At 33.5% G+C, this 25087-nt stretch overlaps 3 protein-coding genes across 4 annotated transcripts in view; 1 reads left to right on the forward strand and 2 right to left on the reverse strand.

Annotated features, from left to right (window-relative positions):
- Positions 1 to 6712, reverse strand: part of LOC145727043 (ras-like protein family member 10B) — a 26529-nt gene extending 19817 nt beyond the window's left edge. Inside the window, exon 1 of the mRNA XM_081976434.1 lies at positions 6312 to 6712. The gene's annotated coding sequence lies outside the window, so the exon portion shown is untranslated. The remainder of the gene's footprint in view (positions 1 to 6311) is intronic.
- The window catches only part of LOC145727042 (alpha-tocopherol transfer protein-like), a 26275-nt gene extending 1825 nt beyond the window's left edge, over positions 1 to 24450 (forward strand). The window contains exons 1-6 of one of the 2 annotated variants that reach the window (XM_081976427.1): positions 16737 to 16896; positions 22150 to 22292; positions 23249 to 23408; positions 23495 to 23750; positions 23813 to 24026; positions 24079 to 24450. In XM_081976427.1, the coding sequence (XP_081832553.1) occupies positions 22154 to 22292; positions 23249 to 23408; positions 23495 to 23750; positions 23813 to 24026; positions 24079 to 24230 (921 nt within the window). In that variant the 5' untranslated portion in view covers positions 16737 to 16896; positions 22150 to 22153 and the 3' untranslated portion in view covers positions 24231 to 24450. Of the gene's footprint in view, positions 1 to 16736; positions 16897 to 22149; positions 22293 to 23248; positions 23409 to 23494; positions 23751 to 23812; positions 24027 to 24078 lie in introns of those variants that run through there. The other variant, XM_081976428.1, reaches the window with a different exon arrangement.
- On the reverse strand, positions 6978 to 11938 carry Orco (odorant receptor co-receptor). The gene is made up of 12 exons (XM_081976425.1): positions 11787 to 11938; positions 11553 to 11728; positions 10545 to 10679; positions 10359 to 10495; positions 10150 to 10304; positions 9970 to 10098; positions 9818 to 9914; positions 9561 to 9762; positions 9213 to 9312; positions 8398 to 8502; positions 8187 to 8342; positions 6978 to 8131 (listed from the first exon to the last, which is right to left on the reverse strand). The coding sequence occupies exons 2-12, from the start codon at positions 11726 to 11728 to the stop codon at positions 8081 to 8083; spliced, it is 1443 nt and encodes a 480-aa protein (XP_081832551.1). The 5' UTR covers positions 11787 to 11938; the 3' UTR covers positions 6978 to 8080.
- Positions 24451 to 25087: the final 637 nt, after the last annotated feature.

The following is a 25087-nucleotide window of genomic DNA, read 5'->3' on the forward strand; positions in this document are numbered from 1 at the left end:
ATTTGGCAATTTTTTATTTTGCTCCATAAGGGTTCCAATGCGAAGCAAAGGGTATATTTATACCATAGAACCTTAAAGGTTAGAGAACACATACAATAAATCGATTATTTTAACTATATTAACCCATTATAAGAGAGATAAGAGAACTCACTTTCTAGGTTCCAAATGATGTCCACCAGAGGGCGCTGACTTAACCCTGACCAATGAGGAAAAAGAACAAGTATCAGGAGGTAACAATAATACAAATTATAACCCGTTTGTGCATTAAGCGAGGGGGACGGAAGTTGATTGCGCATTTGCCTACTGCGCAGTTGAATTGATGCAAAGTCATTGTCAGTTTGGAGTTTCAAACCCGCAAAAATTTGTTGTTTGTATTTAGTGTTAATTTGTTTTGTTTGTTTGTGGTTCTTTAACAGTTGAGTTTTGCAAATTTAAATTAAGTTGTACAGTGGACAATAATAATAGTGTTTTATAGTGCCAACCGAAAGTTGACGGCCGCCATATTACTCCCCCTCTCCCCCTTGTTTCTGTCACCCCCTTTGTTTGCTATTGCTCCTTCCTGCTATATTTTTTTTATTCATTGACCCTGACAAAAGCCCTAAACAAATATTCTGGAGGACAAACAGAGATCCGCCATGTTTAGGCAAACCGTTGATATTACCAGTGTCACGTTATTTTTGAATGTTATTATCAATGGTTACTAAGCAGCTTTGTCAATTTTTCAATCTTTGTCAATCACAAACTATAAACAGTGCTGCAATTTACGAATAATTCTCTTCTCGAGAATTCAGTCAAAATAGTTTCTAGTAATCTTAATTGGATGGAATTGCGCTATTTTGAATCGATATTCTCTTCACTACCATGCAGATTGACACTATTTACTGCTCTTAAGAGCTTCCAAAACCAAAAAAACACTTTATTTCTCCCTCCTCTCTAGTTTCGGTTACAAAACTATGTCTTTTATCTACAAAGTTTCAAGTAAGATAGACACAAACTTCAACAAGAGAGCTTTCAGATAGCCGAGCAAAATACTTTGAAGTTTTGTGGGGTTAAGAACGTGTTGTAAATTCTTTATAAATTTAATTAACATATTCCGTTGGTATGTTAGGGCTGTAGCATTCCTTTAAGCAGCTAAATTTAGTAAACATGTTGTCAAAGACGTGGAATTTAGGATTTAATTATATTAGACAACTTTAGCATTGTAGAGGGTTTGCAGTACTTCTAGATTAAAATCGTTTCAACCCGTCCTTAGTTTGAGGGTGTTTTCTTGTTTAATTAATTTTTTTGTTAAAATTGGCAACAATGCAAATAAATTCATTCAGTAGTCATCTACAATTAACCAAGGAATCAGTCAAGTAATGCAACCCACGTTACACTACCGTGTATTATGGGTTGCATACTTTTTGTTTTTACACTTTTTTCAGTTGAATTAAATCATTATTCAAACTAAGTGGTAAGATTTGTAAAAACTTTTTTTCGTTAAAGTTATGCGCAAAGTTTCAGACCAGAAACTTAGGCATGCAAATCCATTTGGTTTGGGATAAGATCGTTAGCTATACGCTATGAATATTTCAATGTTTTAATTAAAATTTTTGACTTTCCGAACTCGGGTCTGTTAAGTTGCTGACAGCCCCGAAGCGGATAAACGGGATTGTTGTCTAATTTAGATTAAATTACTATATTAATTTGGAAAGTTTTCCCACTAGAACTGTTGTCAGGTAGCATCAAAGCCGGCAGTATAAAACCACAAATTGCCTTTAAAACGAAACTGTCCATCTTTCAAGAGATTTTCCCTTTAACACGACCGTAAACTTTTCGAAAACTAATCCAATTATATCTCATTCAGTACCTTGTACTTGCAACGCAAACTTCCTGGAGATATCCACGCGGTGCTCTGGAACTTTCGTGGATTTTCCATGGAAATTTTATACGAGAAGTTTGTGCTAAAATATGCAAAAGAGCAACGCCGGAAGGAAACTCATACCTCAGTCCTTTAATAAGTTTCCGATATCGCTGAAAGTTGTTCAGATCAGTTTATTATAAAGTAAAACCGCAATTGAACTTTTTAGTAATTCCACTGGTTTACGATGTAATTTAATTTATGAAAAGTTTTTTAAATGAGCATTATCAAATTTCCAATTAACCTTGTCAAATAAGTAAAGGAATTATTAGTGGGGATTGCCTCTAAAATTTTTCCGATCCATTAAAAAACTTCTATGATAAATGATGGGGGAAGTAAATTGCAGACGTTAGAAAGCAACCGGATCTAGAAAATCCCTTATAACTTTAACACCGTACATTTATCGGGGGTAATTGCACAAGTGCATAAAAATTACCGATAATTTTGCATGAAAACTTGTTATCTCTTAACTGCATGAGTTTATTTTCATATTTTTTTGGCGAAAGAAGTTTGCAAAGATAACAAGTTTGAACGCAGAATTATCAGGTCGTTTTTAAGGCACGAATGTAATTTTGGGGAATATTTCCCGAATAAAGAATACGTTTTGGATTTGCTGCCACTATAGATTGCTCAATGGAGCTCATTGAGCAAGTTCCAAACCGTTCATTAATTTTTGTTGACATCGCGTTTGACATTTTTTGGTTACAAAAAGTCAAAAAACTGCGCAAGGACAACAATTAGTGTACTAGCAATAAGCTATACAACAATGCAGTCGTTATAGATACGTACAGTGCAATTATCGAAATGCAATTATCACTTTAGAATGCAATTATCGCTGTCATTCTGGTGAAAATGCACTGCTCATATGGGACATTTAACACATGAGGGAAATATTCATTAAAATTCTCGGAGTATTAAAGTTGGGTGTGAAATTGGATGTCGACTACAATTTCCAAGGTAAAAAACCTTCCTGCTCTTGAATGAAAAATCATGATAATATCAGTATTTGCGTAATGCATTCGTAGTTTGTGATTGGTAAGAAAAATCAGATTTTAGCTTGCTGTTTTTTTTTTGACCAATCACAAACTGTCATGCAGAGCGTGCTTGTTTTTCTAGTGTTGCTGTCACAGTAAAGCTAAACGGAGTCACGTGACTAATCTGACCCAACTTTTCGACGTAACCACCCAACTAATCAAACTTATAATGGCAACACTTTCACACTATTATTGCAGCCAGTGTTGCCAACCCTTAAATAATATAATTTTTCTAAAAAAACGTCACTAGAATCTTCTAGATTTTTTTAAATTCTACTTTCTGATAATTTGCTAGAAAATGCTATAATTACGTCAACATAATTCTTCTGAAGTCACAACTGGCCAAATACAACTCAATAACCTATAAAAATTATTTAAATTACACTGGAATTGTATTGCTTTTTTTACTTTTATAGCTTCATAGAGTGGTATTGCAGCATTTTGACGTATGGAACTAGCTCCAAAGGAAACAGCATCACGTCACATCTGTCAAAAACCCTGCTCATCGAGCTCTAAAAAACATTTATTGTGAATGTTAACAGATTTACCAGTGTTAAGAAAGTTTTGTCATTTTATAGCTCCCTGAAAAAGATTTTTGACTTCTATCTGATTGGTCTAACAGTTAATCAAAATGGTAATACACGCATTTTTTTAATTATGACTAAAATACAATAATTATACTGATGGTTTTGTTTTACAGATTAGCGACAGCAATTGGTGATCAACCAATCAAAAAACTCGCAAGATATTTGACCACCTGTCAAAAGGCTGAAATCAGTAAATTTGACAGCGTTTCAAATCTGAATTGAAAATCAGTAGATTTGATCTGAGGAGTCGAAAGTTGCCAAAATATTCCTAGGGTGGTCTCCAGGTAGTCCATAAAGTAATTTGTAGGGATTTTGACTGAAATTTGATGGGAATGTGTGTCCAAAAAAACTATATCAGTAGATTAAGCAACTTGGTAGATTTTAATTAAAGTTTAGATTTTAATCTCTTCAACTCCGCAATGTCAGGAAGTACACAGTTTTTTGACAGGAAAACCCCATTTCCCGGCTAGATACGAAAAACTGGAATCATATCGAAAAAGTGTCTTAGGAATGTGTTTGTTTTACTTCGATATTTTAATAATCAAATAAGTTGCGAGGAGTCTTCAAAATGGATGAAATTTGAAAAACGCTTAAAATCTACTCAATCTACATTGTTATTAGTCTAGAACAGAAATATTGCAACATTGTGTTTAGGAAAAGAACTATTTAACGGTAAGTTAGAAAAACTTCAACAAGTCCTAAACTCGTTTGAGACATGTGGAAAAAGTAATGGTATTTACGCTTAATACAACACTTAGTAACGAGCGAAAGTAGTCCATAATGATAATACACTGTGAGTAGTTTTTTAAAAAGTTTACTAGATCTTTCAGATTTTTTTTTTGGTTTTTTGTAATTTTGCTATAATTTGCTAGAAAATGCTATAATTACGTCTACTTAACATGGATTTTCTGATCTTAAAACAAACAGAATTTTGTCTTAAAATTTAAAAAAAAATTTGAATAAGTCACAACTGGCCAAATTCAACTCAAGAACCTACAAAAATTATTTAAATTGCGCTTGAATTGTATTGCTTTTGAGTATGTTTTTTTTTTACTTTTATAGCTTCATAGAGTGGTATTGCAGCATTTGGACGTATGGGACTAGCTCCAAATGAAACAGCATCACGTCACATCTGTCAAAAACCCTGCTCATCGAGCTCTAAAAAACATTTATTGTGAATGTTAACAGATTTACCAGTTTTAAGAAAGTTTTGTCATTTTATAGCTCCCTGAAAAAGATTTTTGTTTTTTTTCCATTTAGACGGCAGCATATTTGACGTAATAATACAAAGTGACTGACAAATTCGTTTACCACTAAATACAGCCCTGTTTAATTTGAAGTTACCATCCTAACCAGTTTTTTTAACTATTTGATTAGAAAACTCGTTTCCCTCGTTGCTCTACATAATCAGTGTTTTTAACAAAGAACTGATTTCTTTCATTCCTACAGACATTATTGAACATATATGGCACATTTACACGCAATTAACCAAAACACGTAGTTGGAAACTTGTCGGCCCTTACGTAATGCAAGGTCCATTAGTGGATTGGCTTTAAATCAACATGGAGTAGAGCTCGAATCAGATGAGAAAAGGCCACCGCATCATCAATGACGCAGTTTTTAAAACTATTTCTTTCTCCTTCTACAGTTGCCGTCGCATTAGATATAATCAGAGGCGTCCTATTAAAATATTCCCGAAAATATATTGTTAAGCGGTCAAAAAGCCACTTGGCAACGTAGTACGGTTTTTACTTGGACACAATTAAAACAGATGCGGCAGCGGCCAGGTACATTTGGACCTTTTTATATGCTTTTACTAGCCGGCACTCTAAACGGTGTTGCCAAGTTTAAAAAAATGTAGTGGCGGACAGGGAGACTTAGGGGGTTAGGTTAGGTTAGGTTCCGTTTTAGTCTGGTGTTTTGGTTGTATTGTTGATGGTCGCAGTTGAAGTTCACATAGTGTTATGAATAAAAAACGTTATTTTGTCAAAATGTCTTTCAAAAAGGTTGGAAAGAAAGGTGTTATCATATACAGCCAAGGCCGTGAAATCGTCAGTAACGTCTTACAATTTATGAAGAAAGAAGCAGAAGGAGTTTCCATTCCTTTGAAAAACTTGTTGTCTTTTATTTTCTTTATTAAAAACGACGAAAATGTTTCATTTTACTGATAAAATAATAGCACGCCACTGACTGGCTGCAACAACTTGGAAAGTAACGAGAGCAGCAATATTTAAAGCGAGACGTACAGAGATCGTGACATCATCGTTTGATGACGCCTGTGGCCTTTTCTTAGCTGATTCGAGCTCTACCCGCCTAGCTCGGTTAAGTTTCAAATTATTTTCCGTCTAACCTTTGGGAAGGGTAGTTAGTGTTAGTTTGTGTAATTTGCTGGAAAATATCGTTGCGCTTTTGGACATGACTAACTAATTGGCCCTACAGTTGTCCAACAAAGAGAAAGTATGCTGGAGAACAGAATTTGCGTAAATTTCCACACAGTGGGTAGTTTGAGATTGGTCAAAAAAGCAGCTTTCAGCTTGCTGCTTTTTTTGACCAATCACACCCTAGAAACAATGCTGAGAGTTAATGAAAATACTGCCTTGTGGATAAAAATATATTTTTGTTAAAACTTTTTTTCCACAAACTTTCGTCAAAGTTACGTAAATTAGCCTCCAGCTAAAACTAATTTACTTGGATTAGGTCATAAATTATTTTAGGGTTAAATTTGCAGGGACTAAATAAGGTTTTACTGAGGAAATTACTTGCTTCTACTCTAGGGAGTTTTCGACTTACCTTGAAGGGTAAATTAAGTTTGAAATTTGCTTTTAACCTAGAATATTGCTTTTTTTCATCAAATCACATTGGTTGATCAGCAGCAACAGTTAATTTGAATAATACACAAATCTAAATAGGGCAGTTAGATTGGCCAATAATAGGAATTCCTAAATCTAGTTGAGCAATTTGAATTGATTTTGTGCTATAATTATAACAGACACTTTTGCGAATATATCCTGGTATCACTGGTTACGTTAAAAGTGATCACTAAAACTCGGACTAAAACACGTTAAAAAGTCACGTTGCACATTCAAAACTACTCTTACACGGTTAATTAAACGAGTTTTTAACAAATTAAAACATTCATAATAAGGTTAGGTAATATTGCTTATGATTGTGTCCGGGCTGAATGGGGTTTGAGCGTTTGACAAGAACGACGTCAGATGGAGCCACAGGTTTGAATGTGCAAATTATCGATTTTGCCCTTCTGCAAAAAGGCTGCTCGACCTGGGAACTTCCATTTAGATTGATCAGGGATTAGGAACAAGGAAAGATTTAGGTGCTGGTTGAAAGAGCAGGTTATTGTAAATTGAAGTTTTCATCATGTCATGTATTTTGTCAATAACCATTTTGACGCTTCATAAATCACTTGAACGTGGATGGGAACCCATTAATAATTCCAGAATTGGATGAAAATATATTGAAAACATTTTTCAATACAAAGCAACCAACCGTTGCCAATTTTCTGTATTTGCATAAATCACAGCACTGCGTTGTGATTGGTCAAAAAAAGCTGCTTTTTTTTGACCAATCACAAACTAGCCACTGTGCTGAGAGTGAGCAAATGCTACTACACATGTAAACTTAGCCAAAATACGTTTGCTTAAAAATACATAAGAAAAATTACCTTAATTAATCTGAATAGAATAGATTAATTATATTTGTACTACAGTAAACCTACAGCGTTAATTTTCCCAACTAAAAAAATACTTAAATTCCTAATTAAGTGACAAATTTAATAGTAGTAATTAGTAATATAGTAAAAGGCGCCCTGTGAATGCCTGATATTAAATTTCAATCATTAATAATTACACTTTTATTAACTTAAATATAAACTTATCGTATTGCATTGATCGTAAATAATTACTTGTATACAGGTGTGTTTGTCCCGTGACCACTCTATCAGAAAGTCTAAATTTACATGTACAGCATTTGCTTACTCTCAGCACAGTGAGCAGTTTGTGATTGGTCAAAAACAGCAGATTTGACTGGGATTTACGCAAATGCTGTACATGTAGATTCAAATCATCAGTTCATCTAAAAACTTTGTGCTCTAAATAACAGAGACTCTTAACTAAACCTTATTCACAATTTTAGATGCTTTGTATTGACTACGCTAAAGCTTAGACTGACATTTTAAGTCCCTGTATATAATAATTCGCAACCTGAAAACTCATAAAAGTTACCTGTATTTAAGCGAAAAGCGCTTTGATTAGGCTTAATCCAACTTTTATTTTAATTACGAAACTTTTACGAGTTTAAACAACTTTCAAATTTGCTCTGAAACAGTACTAATTATTAATTACTCTGCAAAATGAAAAATATTGTAATAATCAGAACTTTTCAGTAGAATTTTAATTTGAAAGCTCACCTGGGCTACACATTAATTAAAACAGTACAAACTGATAAAGAAGCAATGAGTATGCATTACTGAAGTTATCACAGATTAAAAACAGAAAATTTGTACTAGTTGTGACGGTATAATAAAAAAACCAACTTCAAAGACCTTACTTGAGCTGCACCAACACCATAAAGTAGGTGACCGTAGCGCCGAGAACCTGAAAATCACATTTTACTGAAAAATTCTTCAAAAATTTGAAGATTAAACCGTACCGAAGCAAAGAGATCCAAGGAAATGGTGAAAAACTTGGCTCCGGAAATCGAAAGTGCTTTTTGGCATTGCTGGCATACGATTTGAACGAATGTTTTCGCTTCTTCGGATCCGTCGTACCAATGACAGCTGTAGGCTGCCTCCATCACCGAAGAACTCTGCAAATTTAGTTTTTCGTCGAAATTGTGACGAGTGCTAAGAAATTATAGTTACCTCTTCAATGAGTCTGTTGCCGAAAATGCAAAAGTGAAAAACTTGAGCCAGAGAGTAGATTAAATAACCCAAAGTTGTAGCAGCGTAAGGGTTAATACCATTAATCTAAAACATAGAACTTTATTGTGGAAAAGAGATGGCAACCTTGCTTTTTCAATAATCATGGTAGTTTGTGATTGGTCCAAAAACTACTCACAGTGTATTATCATTATGGACTACTTTCGCTCGTTACTAAGCGTTGTATTAAGCGTAAATACCATTACTTTTTCCACATGTTTCAAACGAATTTAGAACTTGTTGAAGTTGTTCTAACTTACCGTTAAATAATTCTTTTCCTAAACACAATGTTGCAATATTTCTGTTCTAGACTAACAACAATGTAGATTAAGTAGATTTTAAGCGTTTTTTAAATTTCGCCCATTTTGAAGACTCCTCACAACTTATTTGTTTATTGAAATATCGAAGTAAAATAAATACATTCCTAAGACACTTTTTCGATGTGAGTCCAGTTTTTCGTATCTAGCCGTTGTTGCTTAATCTACTGATATAGTTTTTTTGGACACACTTCTAAGAATTCTCATCAAATTTCAGTCGAAAGCCCTACACATTACTTTGCGGACTACCTGGGGACCACCCTAGAAAAATTTTGGCAACTTTCGACTCCTCAGATCAAATCTACTCATTTTCAATTCAGATTTGAAACGCTGTCAAATTTACTGATTTCAGCCTTTTGACAGGTGGTCAAATATCCCAAAATTTGCAAGTTTTTTGACTATACAAATATAAAGCTACATTTAAGTTAGTAAATCATTTACCTTTGTAGCTTGATAAGCCAACAGAGTTAGCATAATAGTAGCGGTCAACATGTGAAGCAATAAAGCTACACCATAAGCATCACCAATTGCTGTTACCAATCTGTAAAACAAAACCGTCACTATAATTATTGTGTTTTAGTCATAATTAAAAAAAATGTGTGTATAACCATTTTGATTAACTGTTAGACCAATCAAATGTCAAAGGGAGAAGATGAAGGGGTTGTAAAGTGTCATTATGGTATTTTTTAGTGAATTTAATTTTTTTTCTTAATGCTTGATTGACATAGCTTTTGTGTCAGTTTGTCATACTAACGAAATGATCATGTGACCTACTCTCACTCTACTCACCTGACCACGTGCTTATGTCGTTCAACCCAGTACTTGATAGCGGACCTAACCAACAGTTCCTGCTTTTTGGTCAAACCATTAGGGCCCACGCCCCCTCCCCCTTGACCGAAGGTCTGCAAAGCACCGCTTCGAAAGTGCAAATTGCCTAACTCTTGTCTAGTGCTGTAAACGCCTTTTAGATCATCCGATTTGGCATTAAAATCTGCACAAAATTTTAACTTCATTATGGTTTAGCGTTTTTTTTTTAAATGGTTCACCATTATCTACTAAATTATCTTGCGATGTGGCACTTCCAGGTGATTTAAATAAGTCAGCAGATTTGGGGACGTAAGTGTCCAAAGAGGCTGATAATTCCTGTTACAAGGTTGTTTTCGATAATGTACTACCAGAAAACAATTAACAAACTTACCATTAAAGGCTTCAGAATTTCTTTCAAGTGTTGCAATTGTTCGCAAGCAAAAATCAACCAAGAACAAAACAGGCTGTCCAGTAAATTGGAATGAAACATTGAGAAGAACACATAGTAAATTTGGTACACCTTGAATAAATGTTAGGTTACAGGCTAAAAAACCATCAAACTGGGTCATACCAAGGCAATATAGTAGGTCATCCCAGACATTGCATTGAAAGGATACCAGGACTTGATCAGCAATCGTGGAATCGCTTCCACTATGGTAGAGTTTTCGTTGTCCGGATCTGGAATTTCGTGGACGCTATCCTCCACAAAAGTTATGGCAGTCCAAGCTGTGTTTTTGTTACTTTTACTCATTTAATTAACCAAAATTAAAAAAAAAATACCACAAGCGGATATAATAGTTCCGACAATGATGATGTAGAGAAGATTTCTCATTTTCTTCAAAGCTAGAGCGTGGTAGCGGTTGTTCGATTCCAGAAAGATCGGATGGCTGTTTGACTGGTTCCATATTCCCAAAGTTCTTAAAACGTTCGTTTTCAAAGCTTAAAAGTCAATATTTACGGATTTACCTGTAAAACAGCTTGGATTGCACGGCAAAATAGATGAATTTGGTCAGGCAATGCGTGAAAAACAGAATGGTTATGGTGTTGGCAGCTAGGTAGTTTACATTGTCTTTTTCTCGGACCAGATTTCCAAAAATACACCTGAAATCAGTTTACCTTTGAGTAATACTAAAAAAGTGTTATATGATAAAAATTTGTTCTAAAAAGCTTAAAATGATTTTTCTGAGATTAACAAGCCTGAAATAAGCATTTATGACAAAGATTACCTTTTAGGTTTCTTTGAGACAAGACTTTTACACTTAAGCAAAAAGAAGGGTTCCAATGTGCAGCAAAAGGCATATTTATCCCAAATAACCTCATATTAGGTGACATAAACACAAAAAAAGTATTTTAAAACCCTTAAAAAATTGGAAAAATGCCTATTTTTGGAAAAAAGTGCAAATTTTCATTGTGTTCCAACTACCCACACAATTTAAGCAAGCAGCAGAGTCACACAATACTTAAAAATTGTCGAGGTGTTTAAAATGCAGCCTGATCACTTGATTAAACAGACTAATAAGCAACTTTTGTTTGTCCTCCAGGTGATTAGTGACCGTTATAGTTGGATAGATGGAGTGAACGTCGCCTGATCAAAATAACGGCTGGAGGACAACTTGTGGAGGACAACAAACAGTTGATTTAAGATTTTTTTGGTACTTTAGAAAAAAAAATGTTTTTATCTTAATAGTTTTTAGGACATTTCAATTTGTTGGCAAGATATTTGTAAGAAATGTCCGTAAAGACTAAATTTCTTTGACACAAATTTGCGGATTAATTGAATTTTCACTTAGTGTAATGTTTTTAAAAATATGTTGATGCACTCGGTTATAAGGCTTACAATACTATTTTTTGTTAAATCATTAGGAAAGTTTTTTCTTTTTTTGACCAATCACAAACAATTCTGCACATGTAGACTTTGAAATAAGTACCATTTTTTAGGATCTTTTCGTTTAATTTTAGACAATGTAAACTCACCCATACTGGAGTAAAACAAGAAACAAATGCATACAACTGTAGGCCAATCTCAATATATGTAAAGAACCCGAATCGTCCGCGTAATAATTGAACATGAAGTGGCCAGAGGCCTGGATCAATCTGATGTTGGGCATCAGATCGGCCACCAGGCCGGCCACTTTGAATTTGTTCATCATCTGCAAACCAAATAGAATCAAAACGCCTTTCCAAAAAAGAAAATGACGATGTTCACACCTTGAAATTTTCCAAAATCACCGATTACAGTACCGGCCACATCACAATGACTACAACGACCATTTTCAGGTTTTGAGGCCGTTGAAGGTTTAGGTCAACGAATGGTTGTCGTGGACCAATGAGAAACCTTTCTAGTGTTTTTTTTTCAGAGTTTTTAAGGTGGGGCTTGAGTTCTGGATTGTCGAGTCAGTGGCGTCGGTTGATTTCGCTTTGAGGGTGACCTAGCAAGGCCACTATCGAGGACGTTACGCCCCTGAAATGGGGTAAATACAGCCATCAGTCGTTTTCTTACTAGTTGGGGATGAGCTGTGTAATTTTAACCGATTTAATTATTTACAGATATCGAATATTAACGTTTATAGTTCATAGTTTCACCTTGTCTTTAATGTTTTTTCGATATTCCTCCATTACCATTCTAGGACAAAGTAATGTTTCGAATGGAAAACACAACCTGTTTTATAATTTTTCTTCTTCAAATACACAACAAAATAATAATTAAATTAAAAATTAGATAATCACATGCACAAAAGAGCATCAGTTCAGTGGTTCGGAACATGCTGATGAATTCCGTGCTGGCTTATATAAAATATTTTTGTAGTTTTAAATTATCCATCACGTCCCACTTTCTAATTAGCAGAAAATATGGATTTTTTCTGTAAAAGTTTCCATCTTTTTGCCTTGTCACCGTTTATTGCATGTGTCGTTCGCCGAAAAGAATCGCTAATAACGAAGCTAATTGTGTTTTAATTTTTTTTTTAATTAATGGCGTTTATTAGACTGCATCAAAAAAATTATTAACGATAATGTTTTCAGCGTATTCACGTAAGTAACCCATCGATGAATCATAAACGATAATTAATAATAAGTTAAAAAAATAGAAAATTCTTTATTTAGAATTATTATGCAACGTTAATTAAATTTTACTAAATTAGATAATGTAAAATTCATTGCACAGATTTCTCGTATGTTTCCGCAATTAGTAAATGTTCTGATTTATTTAAAAATAACATATGGGCTTGTGGTTTAATCGCATCGGTGAAAATTTGGGCGCATCAGTTTAATGAACAAATAATGAGGGTTGTGGTGCTTTCAACCTAATACAGAATGAATCAAAATAATTAGAATTGATGCAGTATTTCAGTAAATTATAGCATTGTTATTGGTGGTCAAGTAAAAGCAGCTGAAAGCCTGACCAATCACAAGTTATCCACTGTGCTGGAATTAGATTTTTCTAAATAGAGAGTTTTTGACTACAATCTGCATGTGGAAAAGAAAAAAACCAAATTGCATGCGCGAGACGAAGACAGAGAACCTAAAATAAGTCCAAGAAGGCAGAAATTTTGCTGCGATGTTGTCAAACGTCTCTCTGAACTCGTCGACTAGAATTTTGATAATGTATTTGCGATAAGTGTAAAATTATGTAACTAACTGGATGAATCTGGCAACATTGCTCCGAAGTTTTCGCCTATTAGATATTTTATTAGGTTTTCTGGCTTCGTCTCGCACAGACAATCATCTATGTTTCTCTGTCACACGGTTTTCCTATGGCCAGTTTTAGTTTTATACATACTCTATCTGTTTCTTTCTCTCTGCTTTCTTTGCTGTCATTTTTGTATTTGTATTTTAATTATTTTTTTTATCTAGTGTCTGACGTGTGCAAAACAATCCTGTTATTAATGCATCAATAAAAACATCTATCTATCTATCAATTTGGTGTATTTAGTCACTGTTCAGTGTTTTGCCTAAATTGCCATCATCAAATCCACAAAATTAGATAATTTGATTTGTAAATCAAACGATACACGTGTAACCAAAGTTTTTCATACATTTCGTCAATCAAAATTTAATTACATCTTTAATTGATTTAATCTATAACCGAATTTTATTTGAATTTATTTTTCGTCTTTGTAGTTGCTTTTAAAATTGATCTGGAAATTTTTAAACATTTGACTTAATGTAGAAAATGTGTGATATTTCTGACAGTTCAAATTTAACAGAATTACATGCTTAATATGACTTACAAACTGAAGTTTTCTTGAAGAAGGCCTAAACTAGGGTTACCCTAACCTAAATTCCTTAAAATCTGAGTTTTTTCCGAATTTTTCGAAAAAATTATCATAACACTAATTAGTATCTAATGATGCTTTGGATTCGAAATTCAAGAATTCGAAAACCAAACCTAACCTAACCTAAAACATCTGGTGACAGATCTTGCGCATTTAATTTGGAATTGGCTAGAAAATTTAATGAAGATTTCGAAAATATGCTTAAAACAGTAATTTTCTTACTACAAGTGGGTTTTACAGGCGATTTTGTCTCTGACTGTCCTTTCAAACTGTGTTTCTGTCAGTTCAAACTTTGACACTGCCTGTACCAAATCTTGTAGTGTTTTTGACTGTCAAATTCTAGCAAAAGTTGCAAAAATCCAGGTTTAGAAAGTTTTCTTGCAGTATCTGATACAAAACGTGTTTCTGAAATGTATAAGAGTTATTTTGACGGTGGTCACGTGACTGTTTTAGTCACGTGACAAAATTAAAATTATTACTGAAGTTTTAATCTTTGTAGTTGCTTTTAAAATTGATCTGGAAATTTTTAAACATTTGACTTAATGTAGGAAATGTTTGACACTTCTGACAGTTCAAATTTAACAGAATTACATGCTTAATATGACTTACAAGCTGAAGTTTTCTTGAAGAAGACCTAAACTAGGGTTACCCTAACCTAAATTCCTTAAAATCTAAGTTTTTCCGAATTTTTCGAAAAAATTACCATAACACTAATTAGTGTCTAGTAATGCTTTGGATTCGAAATTCAACAGTTCGAAAACCAAACCTAACCTAACCTAAAACATCTGGTGACAGATCTTGCGCATTTAATTTGGAATTGGCTAGAAAATTTAATGAAGATTTCAAAAATATGTTTAAAACAATCATTTTCTTACTACAAGTGGGTTTTACAGGTGATTTTGTCTCTGACTGTCCTTTCAAACTGTGTTTCTGTCAGTTCAAACTTTGACACTGCCTGTACCAAATCTTGTAGTGTTTTTGACTGTCAAATTCTAGCAAAAGTTGCAAAAATCAGGGTTTAGAAAGTTTTCTTGCAGTATCCGATACAAAACGTGTCTCTGAAATTTATAAGAGTCATTTTGACTGTGGTCACGTGACTGTTTTAGTTACGTGACAAAATTAAAATTATTACTGAAGTCCTAATCTTTGTAGTTGCTTTTAAAATTGGTCTGGAAATTTTTAAACATTTGACTTAATGTAGGAAATGTTTGACACTTCTGACAGTTCAAATTTATCAGAATTACATGCTTAATATGACTTACAAGCTGAAGTTTTCTTGAAGAAGACCTAAACTAGGGTTACCCTAACCTAAATTCCTTAAAATCTGAGTTTTTGTCGAATTTTTCGAAAAAATTACCATAACACTAATTAGTGTCTAATGATGCCTTGGATTCGAAATTCAAGAATTCGAAACCGAAACCTAACCTAACCTAACCTAAAACACCTGGTGACAGATCTTGCGCATTTAATTTAGAATTGGCTAGAAAATTTAATAAAGATTTCAAAAATGTGCTTAAAACAGTCATTTTCTTACTACAAGTGGGTTTTACAGGCGATTTTGTCTCTGACTGTCCTTTCAAACTGTGTTTCTGTCAGTTCAAATTTTGACACCGCCTGTGCCCTGACTGTACCAAATCTTGTAGTGTTTTTGACTGTCAAATTGTAGCAAAAGTTGCAAAAATCAGGGTTTAGAAAGTTTTCTTGCAGTATCCGATACAAAACGTGTTTCTGAAATTTATGAGAGTTATTTTGACGGTGGTCACGTGACTGTTTTAGTCACGTGACACAATTAAAATTATGCTCCAAAAACCACGTGATATCTGTGACCAATATGTCTTTTATTCAGTGTTTAAATTTTTCAGAATTTTATTTGGAAAAATATTGACCAAAAATTACTTTTCAAATTAGTTACAGACACTAAATTATTGTGGACATTTTATATAATTTAAATAATTTTAGTAATAGCAGCATAAGTCAATAAAGTCGAATTTGGCTTGAAAAAAAAATGGCAACCCAAAGCAATTCACTCCTCTAATTGCACTTGATGGTAAGCAAAACTAAGCCTAAACTAAACTAAATGAATTGTTGTTTACTTTTTGCACTTAAATTATTTTTATTTACCAAAATTTATAGTAAACTCGTTGTATAGTTTGGCAATTTATTCGCACATATTATACCCACTTATTATTTGTATACAGGATGTCCCAAATAAGGAAAGTTTTGCAGTGCCTACAAAGATACGTTGATATGATTTGTCGCAGATATCTCGAGAACTGTTGAGGTTAGGTATAGGACATTTGGACATAGATATAAAATTTACGCAAAAAATGGATTAGAAATTCAAAAATGAAATAAAATGGAAGGGTCTCTATTTGAAAAAATACATTTAGTGTTTTGGTTAACAACAAAAATTTACGTTATTTTTTCCCATTTTGTTAGTAATGACGTACATTAATCGTTCGATATTCCCCAGAAACAAGGTTCTAACTTGCATTATTAAACTGGTTTTACTCCATTAAATAAATTTAGGATAATTTCCTTACTTATTGAAACATTTATCATAATTACCCAGGGACATTACCCTTTCCGTAAATACAGTAGTTTTTATTTTATGAAAGTATTTTTTTTTACTAAGACATTAAAAGGCAAAATCAGAGTAAAATTTTTTTTTCAATTTTGTAAAAAAATTAACACTCTTTCAAACGAGTAATTAAAATTTGAATATTAATTTAACACCAACAATGACCAGCAAAAACCTGATCATCAACCTTCTAAACTATACCGGTTTTTGTGGATTCGCAGTCAAAGAATGCGACAGGAAAAAACAGAAGAAAGCACCTCAGCTGACTGAAACCATCTCAAACCCGATTGGTCGGCTACCCACTCGAACGGGTTCCAATTGGTGCAAGTGGACTCATACACCTGAACGCAGTTTTAGTATAAGACAAGCTGGTTCGGCAGGTTTGTACAGTCGCAATAAGTCCGTTCGTGGTTAGTTCTTGTGCTTTAAATTTTAAAGGGTTGTGCGGATACCAAACTACCAGGTAGGTACTACCATTGTTTGCAAAAAAAATGTGGCAACTATGTAATCAAAGTAAACAAGACGAATTCTTCAACTAACGCGTGTTTGTATCGCGGTCATTGGTGTGGACTCTACCATAAACCAGGTCATCGAAAGTAAAGAAACGAGTACCATAATGCAATTGCCAAATCGCTGTGATGGTTATATAATCAGAATGGTTGCGGTAATAAGACGCGGTTTTAGTAAATTTCGGTGGAACCATCCACGGTGAAAGTTTTCCACAGTTGCTACAGTGCGTGTGTTGCAAAAAGCCAAAATTAGGTAGTTTAACGGTTTTTTAGTAGTTATCGTTTACGTCTTTTTGGATTTTTTCACACTGTGGCAACCTTGCATTTAGTTTTCTGAAAAAACGAAACGTTAATAATAATTGATTTTTTTTTGTGAGCCACTCTGTATTCTACTGTACATAGTGGTTTAAAAGCGAAAATCCACTTTTTTGGTGTAAATGATACAGAATGTAAAAATATTTTTTTATTATTCTTATACTGCCCTAACAATGACGTGGACTTAGATTTATTACCACCAAAAAGCAAGAAATGTTAACTTTAAAATTGTCAACACCTTGAAGATGATGTTTTGGACTGCTGAATGGAAATAAATTTGCAAAACAGAAAATAAAATAAACTGAAGAGTAAAAAGAAAAATTTCAGAAAAGTTTAAGTTAATCCATTATTTTTTGAAAAATAAATATTATAGCTAGAGATGCCAGTCTTGGTTCATTTTGTACTTTTTTTTATCGTTTTTCTAATGGCGTTTTAGTGAAATTTATAAGAGCTCAAATATAAAAATTACAATCATTAAAAAATTGAAAAAATGCCATTTTTGCAAAAAGTGCAATTTTGACAATTTTTTATTTTGCTCCAGGAGGGTTCCAATGCACAGCAAAGGGCCTGTTTATAACAAAGGACATTAAATTAGGTAAAATAAGCGCAAAAAAAGCACTCTAAAATTTTTCTAAAAAATTGAAAGAATTAAGAGCCTTTTTAAGTAGTTTTTAAGAAAACATATTTTTTGGACAGAAAAAGAGGAAAGTTGAAAAAAACAGCTTTACTTCACATGTAAATTTTAACTGATTTTTAAGAAAAATTTGTCATTTCATAGCTTCATGGAGAATATTTTGATAGTTTCCAAGTTTCTGACAGATTGAAATATGCTCAAAATAAACACGTCACGACTGTTCAGTTTCTACTCATGGACTTATAAACAAGCATTTCATTTGATTTAGAACTATATTAACTATAACAGTGCCTTTAAGCAGGTTTTGTAGTTTTATAGCTTTATGGTTATTTGACAGTTACCACGTGACATTTGAATATGTCCAAAATAGGTGCGTGAACTGTGAAAATTTCACTTCTGAAGCTGTAAAGGCTCAAGGGATTGTTTTAGTTTAATAGCTCTATGGGTCCGATCCGATTTTGCAAGTTAATACGTTTTTAACAGAGTAAAAATTTTTGATATTTTTTCCAAATAATGGAGTTATGCACTCGTTTTGTTTTTTAAAACAGTTTTGGAGGAATATCTTCCCTTAAATGACCTTTTAGGGCAAAAGTGCCCTGAAGCAATCTTGTAGAGAATTTAATTCGCTACAACTCTTCTTATTACACTTTATTGATATTTTTTATTTTTTATAAAATTTTTTAGGTGTTTCCAATTGTCAGAACTGTCAAACTTGTATTTATAGACCTATAAACAAGCATTAACAATGATTTGTAACTGATTGTACTGCCTGTTAGTGTTTTATAATCTGATACCTTCATGGATTTGTATTTGACAGTTACCACCATTGTGACAGATTGAAATATATCCGGCATAGGCAGTCACAACTACCAAAAAATAACTCATAAAACTATAAAAGGCATAATAATATGATTTACACTGATTGTACTTGTTTTAAACAAGTTTTGTAATTTTTTAGCTCCATGGAGTGGTGTTTGACAGTTTTTAAGTTTATAAAAATATGATAAAAATCAACAGATACACGTCACCATTCAACATATTGTACATTTTCGGAAAACGAATAGAATGAGGTGAAGAAAGAGGAAATGGGAAGTTTAAAAAAGATGGAAGAAAATAGCACAAAAATCTGAATAAAAAAAAGGTGTTCAAATGCGAGACAAGATATTTTCCACACTAAAATAAAAAACAAAGTTAAAAATGTAGTTAGAAAAGTAAAAAATTAATTAAAAAGAAGAATAATCTGAAAAAATGTGCAAAAATGCAAACAGATCATTGCTAATTTTTAGGAAAAGACAATATGTATAGAGAAATAAATAAAAGTAAAAAATGAGTAACTTAAACAAAATTTAAGGCGCCATGATTATGGTCAAGTTTTGTGGGCATTTTTTGTGTTTTTGTGTAAGTTTACGAATGAGTTTGAGAAGTAAGAAAATTGCCAGAATCTAATGTGTTACCAAAAAAAAATTAGTTTAACAAATGAGTACAAGAAAAAGTAATGTAACCACTGAATACAAAATATAAAATCTTCTTGGATTTATCTTGTTTTTCAGGCCTCAAAAAAAATACGTGTTTACTTTGTATACTTGAAAGACTCCATTAAAACAACTGAAAACACTTTTTCAGAAAAAATCTATTATGTGTACTTGCTCCGGGCATTTTCCGATATTTTCCGTTCAAAATGTCAGCTCGCGAAAAAAGACAAAGTAAACAAAACGTCGTTGGCAAAATAATAACCTGAGGGTTTTGCGTCATTGAAAAAACTGTCTAATTAAAATATTAATACCTGTGAGACCTTTGGATTGAAGGTACAGGCCATATCTATAGCAGATAAATAAATGATGGCAAATCGACCACCTCGGAACGTGACGATTAATAAAATATTATTGGGTTGATCGATGGTCGGGGTCATTTCCATGGGACAAACAAACTATAAAATGATTAACGAAAAACAAAATCATTAATATGACGTTAGTATTGCGAAACACACCAAAAATATGGTTGCGCGTTTGATGGTTTTGATTGCAAACTGAAAATTGCGTTTTGTAATAATCAGTTTTGAAATGTAGCACATAATTACTTCTTAGTCACCCAGATTTATGATTATCGTATTGCGTAAAAGGAAACTCTCTTGATTTTCACTGAGAGATTTGTAAAAGAAAAGTAAAAGTCAGGGTTCTCTGGCAAGGTTTTATTATGACATCAACTTAGTCTGATATCGGACAATTGTAGCAAAAAGTTACAAAGGTCTGCTAAAGTGATTGCCTTTCCAATTAAACTTTCTCTTAAAACGCCAAGGACAAGGTATTGTGGTATATTCAGTTTAATTTGCTACCAATAAGAAGCTACTTATTATCCAATTAAAATCCAATGTATGTTGTGTGTGAAATAGTAAATAAAAAGTATAGGAAGTACAACATTTAACAACTTATATCGTTTCCTAAAATAACCCTGGGAAATAGACTATTTAAATATTTCAATATGCTTGTTTTTCTTTAGATAATTTAGTGGGGTGTGGTCCAAAAAAAGAAATGGAAATTACATTCCGCAACGTCTTGATAAAGTTAGTAATGTGATATTATTTTAGAAAATGTTGCTAATTTTTCACACATCAACGTAAAAGAAAAATAATAGGAATTGTAAATGCGTACAAAAGAGGAGAAAAGATGATGATTTACATTTCAAATAAATTCTAGGGCACTTGGAATTATCTGCTACTGGAAGAATGATTACATTGAACATGAAATACTATTTGGTCCAAAATTTAACTATTTGGGCAGTTACGGACCTGAAACTTTTATTTTCACAGTTAGAAATTTGAATCTCATAACCAGGGCCGTAAGAAAAGTTTTTGTGGAAAAAAATCCTGGGTTTTGTTAAACTGAACAGAAAACACACTCAACCGACTAGAAACACAATTTGGCCCATAGGTTAGGTATTTGGGCAATTACGGGCCTGAAATTTTTACTGGGGCTGGTAAATTAAATTTGAAACCACTGACGTACTTACGAAGGCGTAGAAGGGCCGTAGAAGACGTTATTTTTCTTAAATTTTTACTTCAAACTCAGAAATTAACTAAATTCCGACTTCAAACTCGGAATTTAGTTGCAATGTTGTCAAACTGACAAATTCTACTATTTTGGTTCAAAAAGTGTTTTTGCAATGTTGACAAATTAACAAATTCTACTAATTAAGATCAAAGAGTGTTTGCAATGTTGCCAAACTGACTAATTTTACTAATTTGGGTTGAAGAGTATATGCAATGTTATCAAACTGACAAATTTTACAATTTTGGTTTGAAGAGTGTTTCCAATTTATCCAAACTGACAAGTTCAACTAATTTCTTTGATGTGTGTTTGCTTGCAATGTTGCCAAATTAACAAACTCTCCTAATTTAGATCGAAGACTGTTTGCAATGTTGCCTAACTGACAAAATTTGGTAATTTGGTTCAAAAGTGTCCTTGCAATGTTATCAAACTAACAAATTCTACAATTTTGGTTCGAAGAGTGTTTGTAATGTAACCGAACTGACAAGTCCGACTAATTTCTTTGAAGTGTGTTTGCAATGTAGCCAAAGTTAACAAACTTTACTAATTTGCTTCGAAGAATGTTTGCAATGTTGCCAAACTGAAAAATTTTGTCTAATTTGGTTCGAAGAGCTTTTGCAATGTAACAATGTAAATTCTGAGATTTGAAGTCGGAATTTGAGAGAAAAAATGTTTGTGGCCCTTCTACGCCTTCGTACGTACTGACTAATTTTCAGAAAACATCTTGGTAGTCGTTAAACTGGAATAACCAAACAGAATGTTCAATATGCAAACCGATTTTCTCTATCTCATTCTGGTTAGAAGCTATGACATCCCAAAATCTGAAAATGTCATTTTTCAAACGTCAATATATCTCGAAAAACGTTGCAGAATATTCGGATCTCTCTCTCTCTCTTTAATAAGTCGCACATCCCGCCATGGTATTAAACTGGAACATTCCTTTAAATGTCAATGGTTAGAACTCGTTGGTTTTGATCTTGTTTGACAGTTGATCGTAACATCTCAGTCAAAATCAACTGCCACGTGATATTAAATTTGGTCTGTTTACTCGATAACTATACAAAATGAACGAGCTTTATTGACATTTCAGTCAGAGAAAGATAGATGATTATAAACTCTCGTGTTTTGCTCTATTCTACAGAATTATTTTCTGATTAATTTTCCAATATTTTTCTAACAACCAAAGATGATAATTGAATTATTTTAACTTGCAGAAACATGACTTTAGTCCAGCCATCCCCCGAAATGCAAATTCACATCAGAAAAGCCCTGAACGAGGACGTGGACCGCAGACAGTCTGACCTGGAGCACATCAAGGAATGGTTAACGAAACAGCCCCATTTACCCGATTCCTGGGGTAAGATTTTGCATTTTGCTACTATTTCAATGTGTTAAAAACCGTAAAAAAACTTAATAGTTTAGTTAAACAGGATGGAAACAAGTAATCGTGAAGGGCAAACATCCGTGAATATTTTACGGTGTAAAACGTAACATATGTTTGAAATAACAAGTTCGATGGTTATTAATAAAAAAAAAACATTAAATTTTTTTAATTACCTTGTTTCAAAGTCAAATTTATTGTATTTGTGTGATATAATAAGAAAAATAACCCAGAAAAATATTGAAGTATTATGAGAAAATTGTTTAACTGGTATTTGTGAACTACAAAAAACAAAACGACTAAATGAGGAAATTTCTTCTAACCTAAATATACAGGTGTGGTAAATCCAAAAGCGACCATAGGAAAACCGTGTAACGGACAGAGAAACGTAGGTAATTGCATGCGCGGGAGAAAGACAGAAAACGAAAAAAATATCAAGTAGGCCATATTTTTAGCGCGCTGTTGCCAAACGCCGTAAGTATTCAATACCCTCGACAAAATTACTTACGGCGTTTGGCAACAGCGCGCTTAAAACATGGCCTACTTGATATTTTTTTCGTTTTATGTCTTTCTCCCGCGCATGCAATTACCTACGTTTCTCTGTCCGTTACACGGTTTTTGCTATGGTCGCTTTTGGATTTACCACACCTGTATACTTGAGGTTCTTCTTTCAAAAAAATCTCTGTCGGATGCATATTTAGTTAATGGTGGCAACACTGGAAACAAAGCAATTGCTTCGATATTGCCGGTGTTGCCACTGTTGTGTAAACTTCCTATCTGCATCCAAGAACCTCAGGGAGGAAAAAAAAACGTAATTTTGTTTGTTTACATTGTTGATTAAACTCATAATTTAAATGAACAATTTGCGCTATCTTATTTGACACATAATTACCAATCATTTAAATGAATTACCTAGAAATGATGATTTTTAGATGATGAAAGGATCATGACTTTCCTGCGGGGATGCAAATTTTCTTTGGAGAAAACCAAAAGAAAACTGGACATGTACTTTACGATGCGAACCGCTTGTCCCGAGTTTTTCTCCAATCGTGACGTCACCAGACCGGAATTGCAACATATCGCCCAGTTAGCGTAAGTAATATCAATTTGTTTTCTAATCTAAATACAAGAGTTTTTTTTATTATATTCACTAATTAGCAAATATAAAATATTTTTAGGCATATTCCACCGTTGCCAGGTCTAACGCCGGACGGTAAACGTATAATCGTCATGCGCGGTAAAGACAAGGACATCGAAACTCCGCCCCTTGCTGACGTGGCCAAGTTGGTGCTGATGATTGGCGACGTGCGATTGGCTGCTGAGGAAACGGGCGTGGCCGGTGACGTATATATTCTGGACGCAAGTGTGGCCAGTGCCAGTCATTTTTCGAAAGTGTCGCCCTCTCTTGCCAAGAAGTTCTTAGTTTGCGTCCAGGTTGGTTTGCTCCGTATAATTTTTTTTTCACGTGCGGTTGTGATTGGTTGATTTTTCTGTAGGAAGCTTATCCAGTTAAACTGAAGGAGGTTCACGTGGTGAACGTGTCACCTCTAGTGGACACCATAGTGCAATTCGTCAAACCGTTTATAAAGGAGAAGATCCGGAATCGTATTCATTTGCATTCCAGTTTTGAGTCATTACACCAAATGATTCCTAAGGATATTTTGCCTGAAGAATATGGTGGTACTGCTGGGAAAATACAAGAATTTCACGGTGAGTTTTGCCACTATAACCACCCTAAATCACACTAATGATTTTTTTGTAGATGCTTGGATGAAGAAACTTGAAGAATACGGTCCCTGGTTCAAGGCTCAGGAAGATTTAAAGGCCGACGAATCGAAACGTCCAGGCAAACCGACCAATTACGATGACTTATTCGGGATTGACGGTAGTTTCAGACAATTGGCAATCGATTAATCATAATTTTTGATAGAATCACTTTAAATTTTTTTAGGTATGATTCTTGTTTTTATTCTGTTTGCTCATTAATACTTATAATTTTTGTTACAAAACTACTTTTTTGTATGGCACATTTTATATATCAAATAATTGTAGTAGTACAATATAATATTAATGTAAACTATTAATTAGTAATGTTGTCAACAAAAACACGTCATTTGACAGATTTTTTCATGAATTTTGTTTCTTTTAGTGCTTAATTTAGTATTTAAAGTTTTTAGAACAGTTTAAAAGCTTCCGTATGCTTCTAGAGCAGTGAAATAGCTTCCAAAAGTTTCTAGAACCGTCTACAAGGTTTCAAATGCCTTAAAAGCAGTCTAAAACCTTGAATGCCCTTTAAACTGTTCAAACACTTTCCAAATGCTCCTAAAGTAGTCTAAAAATGTTTTAAAACACTACGGAAACTCCAAAACTGTTTCGGAAGCCTTCCAAAACAGTCTAAAAGCTTTTCGAACACTCTAAAGGCTTCCAAATGATCTTCAACTAGTCTAGAAGCTCTCAATTAATTTCAAGGCAGTCTAAAAGCTTCCGTATGCTTCTAAAGCAGTTTAAAAGCTTCCATAAGTTTTCAAATGCTTCCCAAGCCTTCCAAAACGGTCTAAAAGTTTCCAAAAATGTTACGAACAGTTTAAAAAATTCCAAATGCTCTTCAACTACTCTAGAAGCTCCCAAAAGGTGTCAAAACAGTCTAGAAGCTTCCAAAAAATTCTAAAACAAAGTCTAAAAATATCCAAATGCATCTAAAGCATTCCAGGAACCTTCAATATGCTCTTAAAACTGTCCAACAACCTTCCAAACTCGCCAAGTAGCCCAAA

Source organism: Ips typographus, linkage group LG3 (assembly GCF_016097725.1).
Source record: "Ips typographus isolate SLU linkage group LG3, UJ_Ityp_2.0, whole genome shotgun sequence".
Lineage (NCBI taxonomy): Eukaryota > Metazoa > Arthropoda > Insecta > Coleoptera > Curculionidae > Ips > Ips typographus.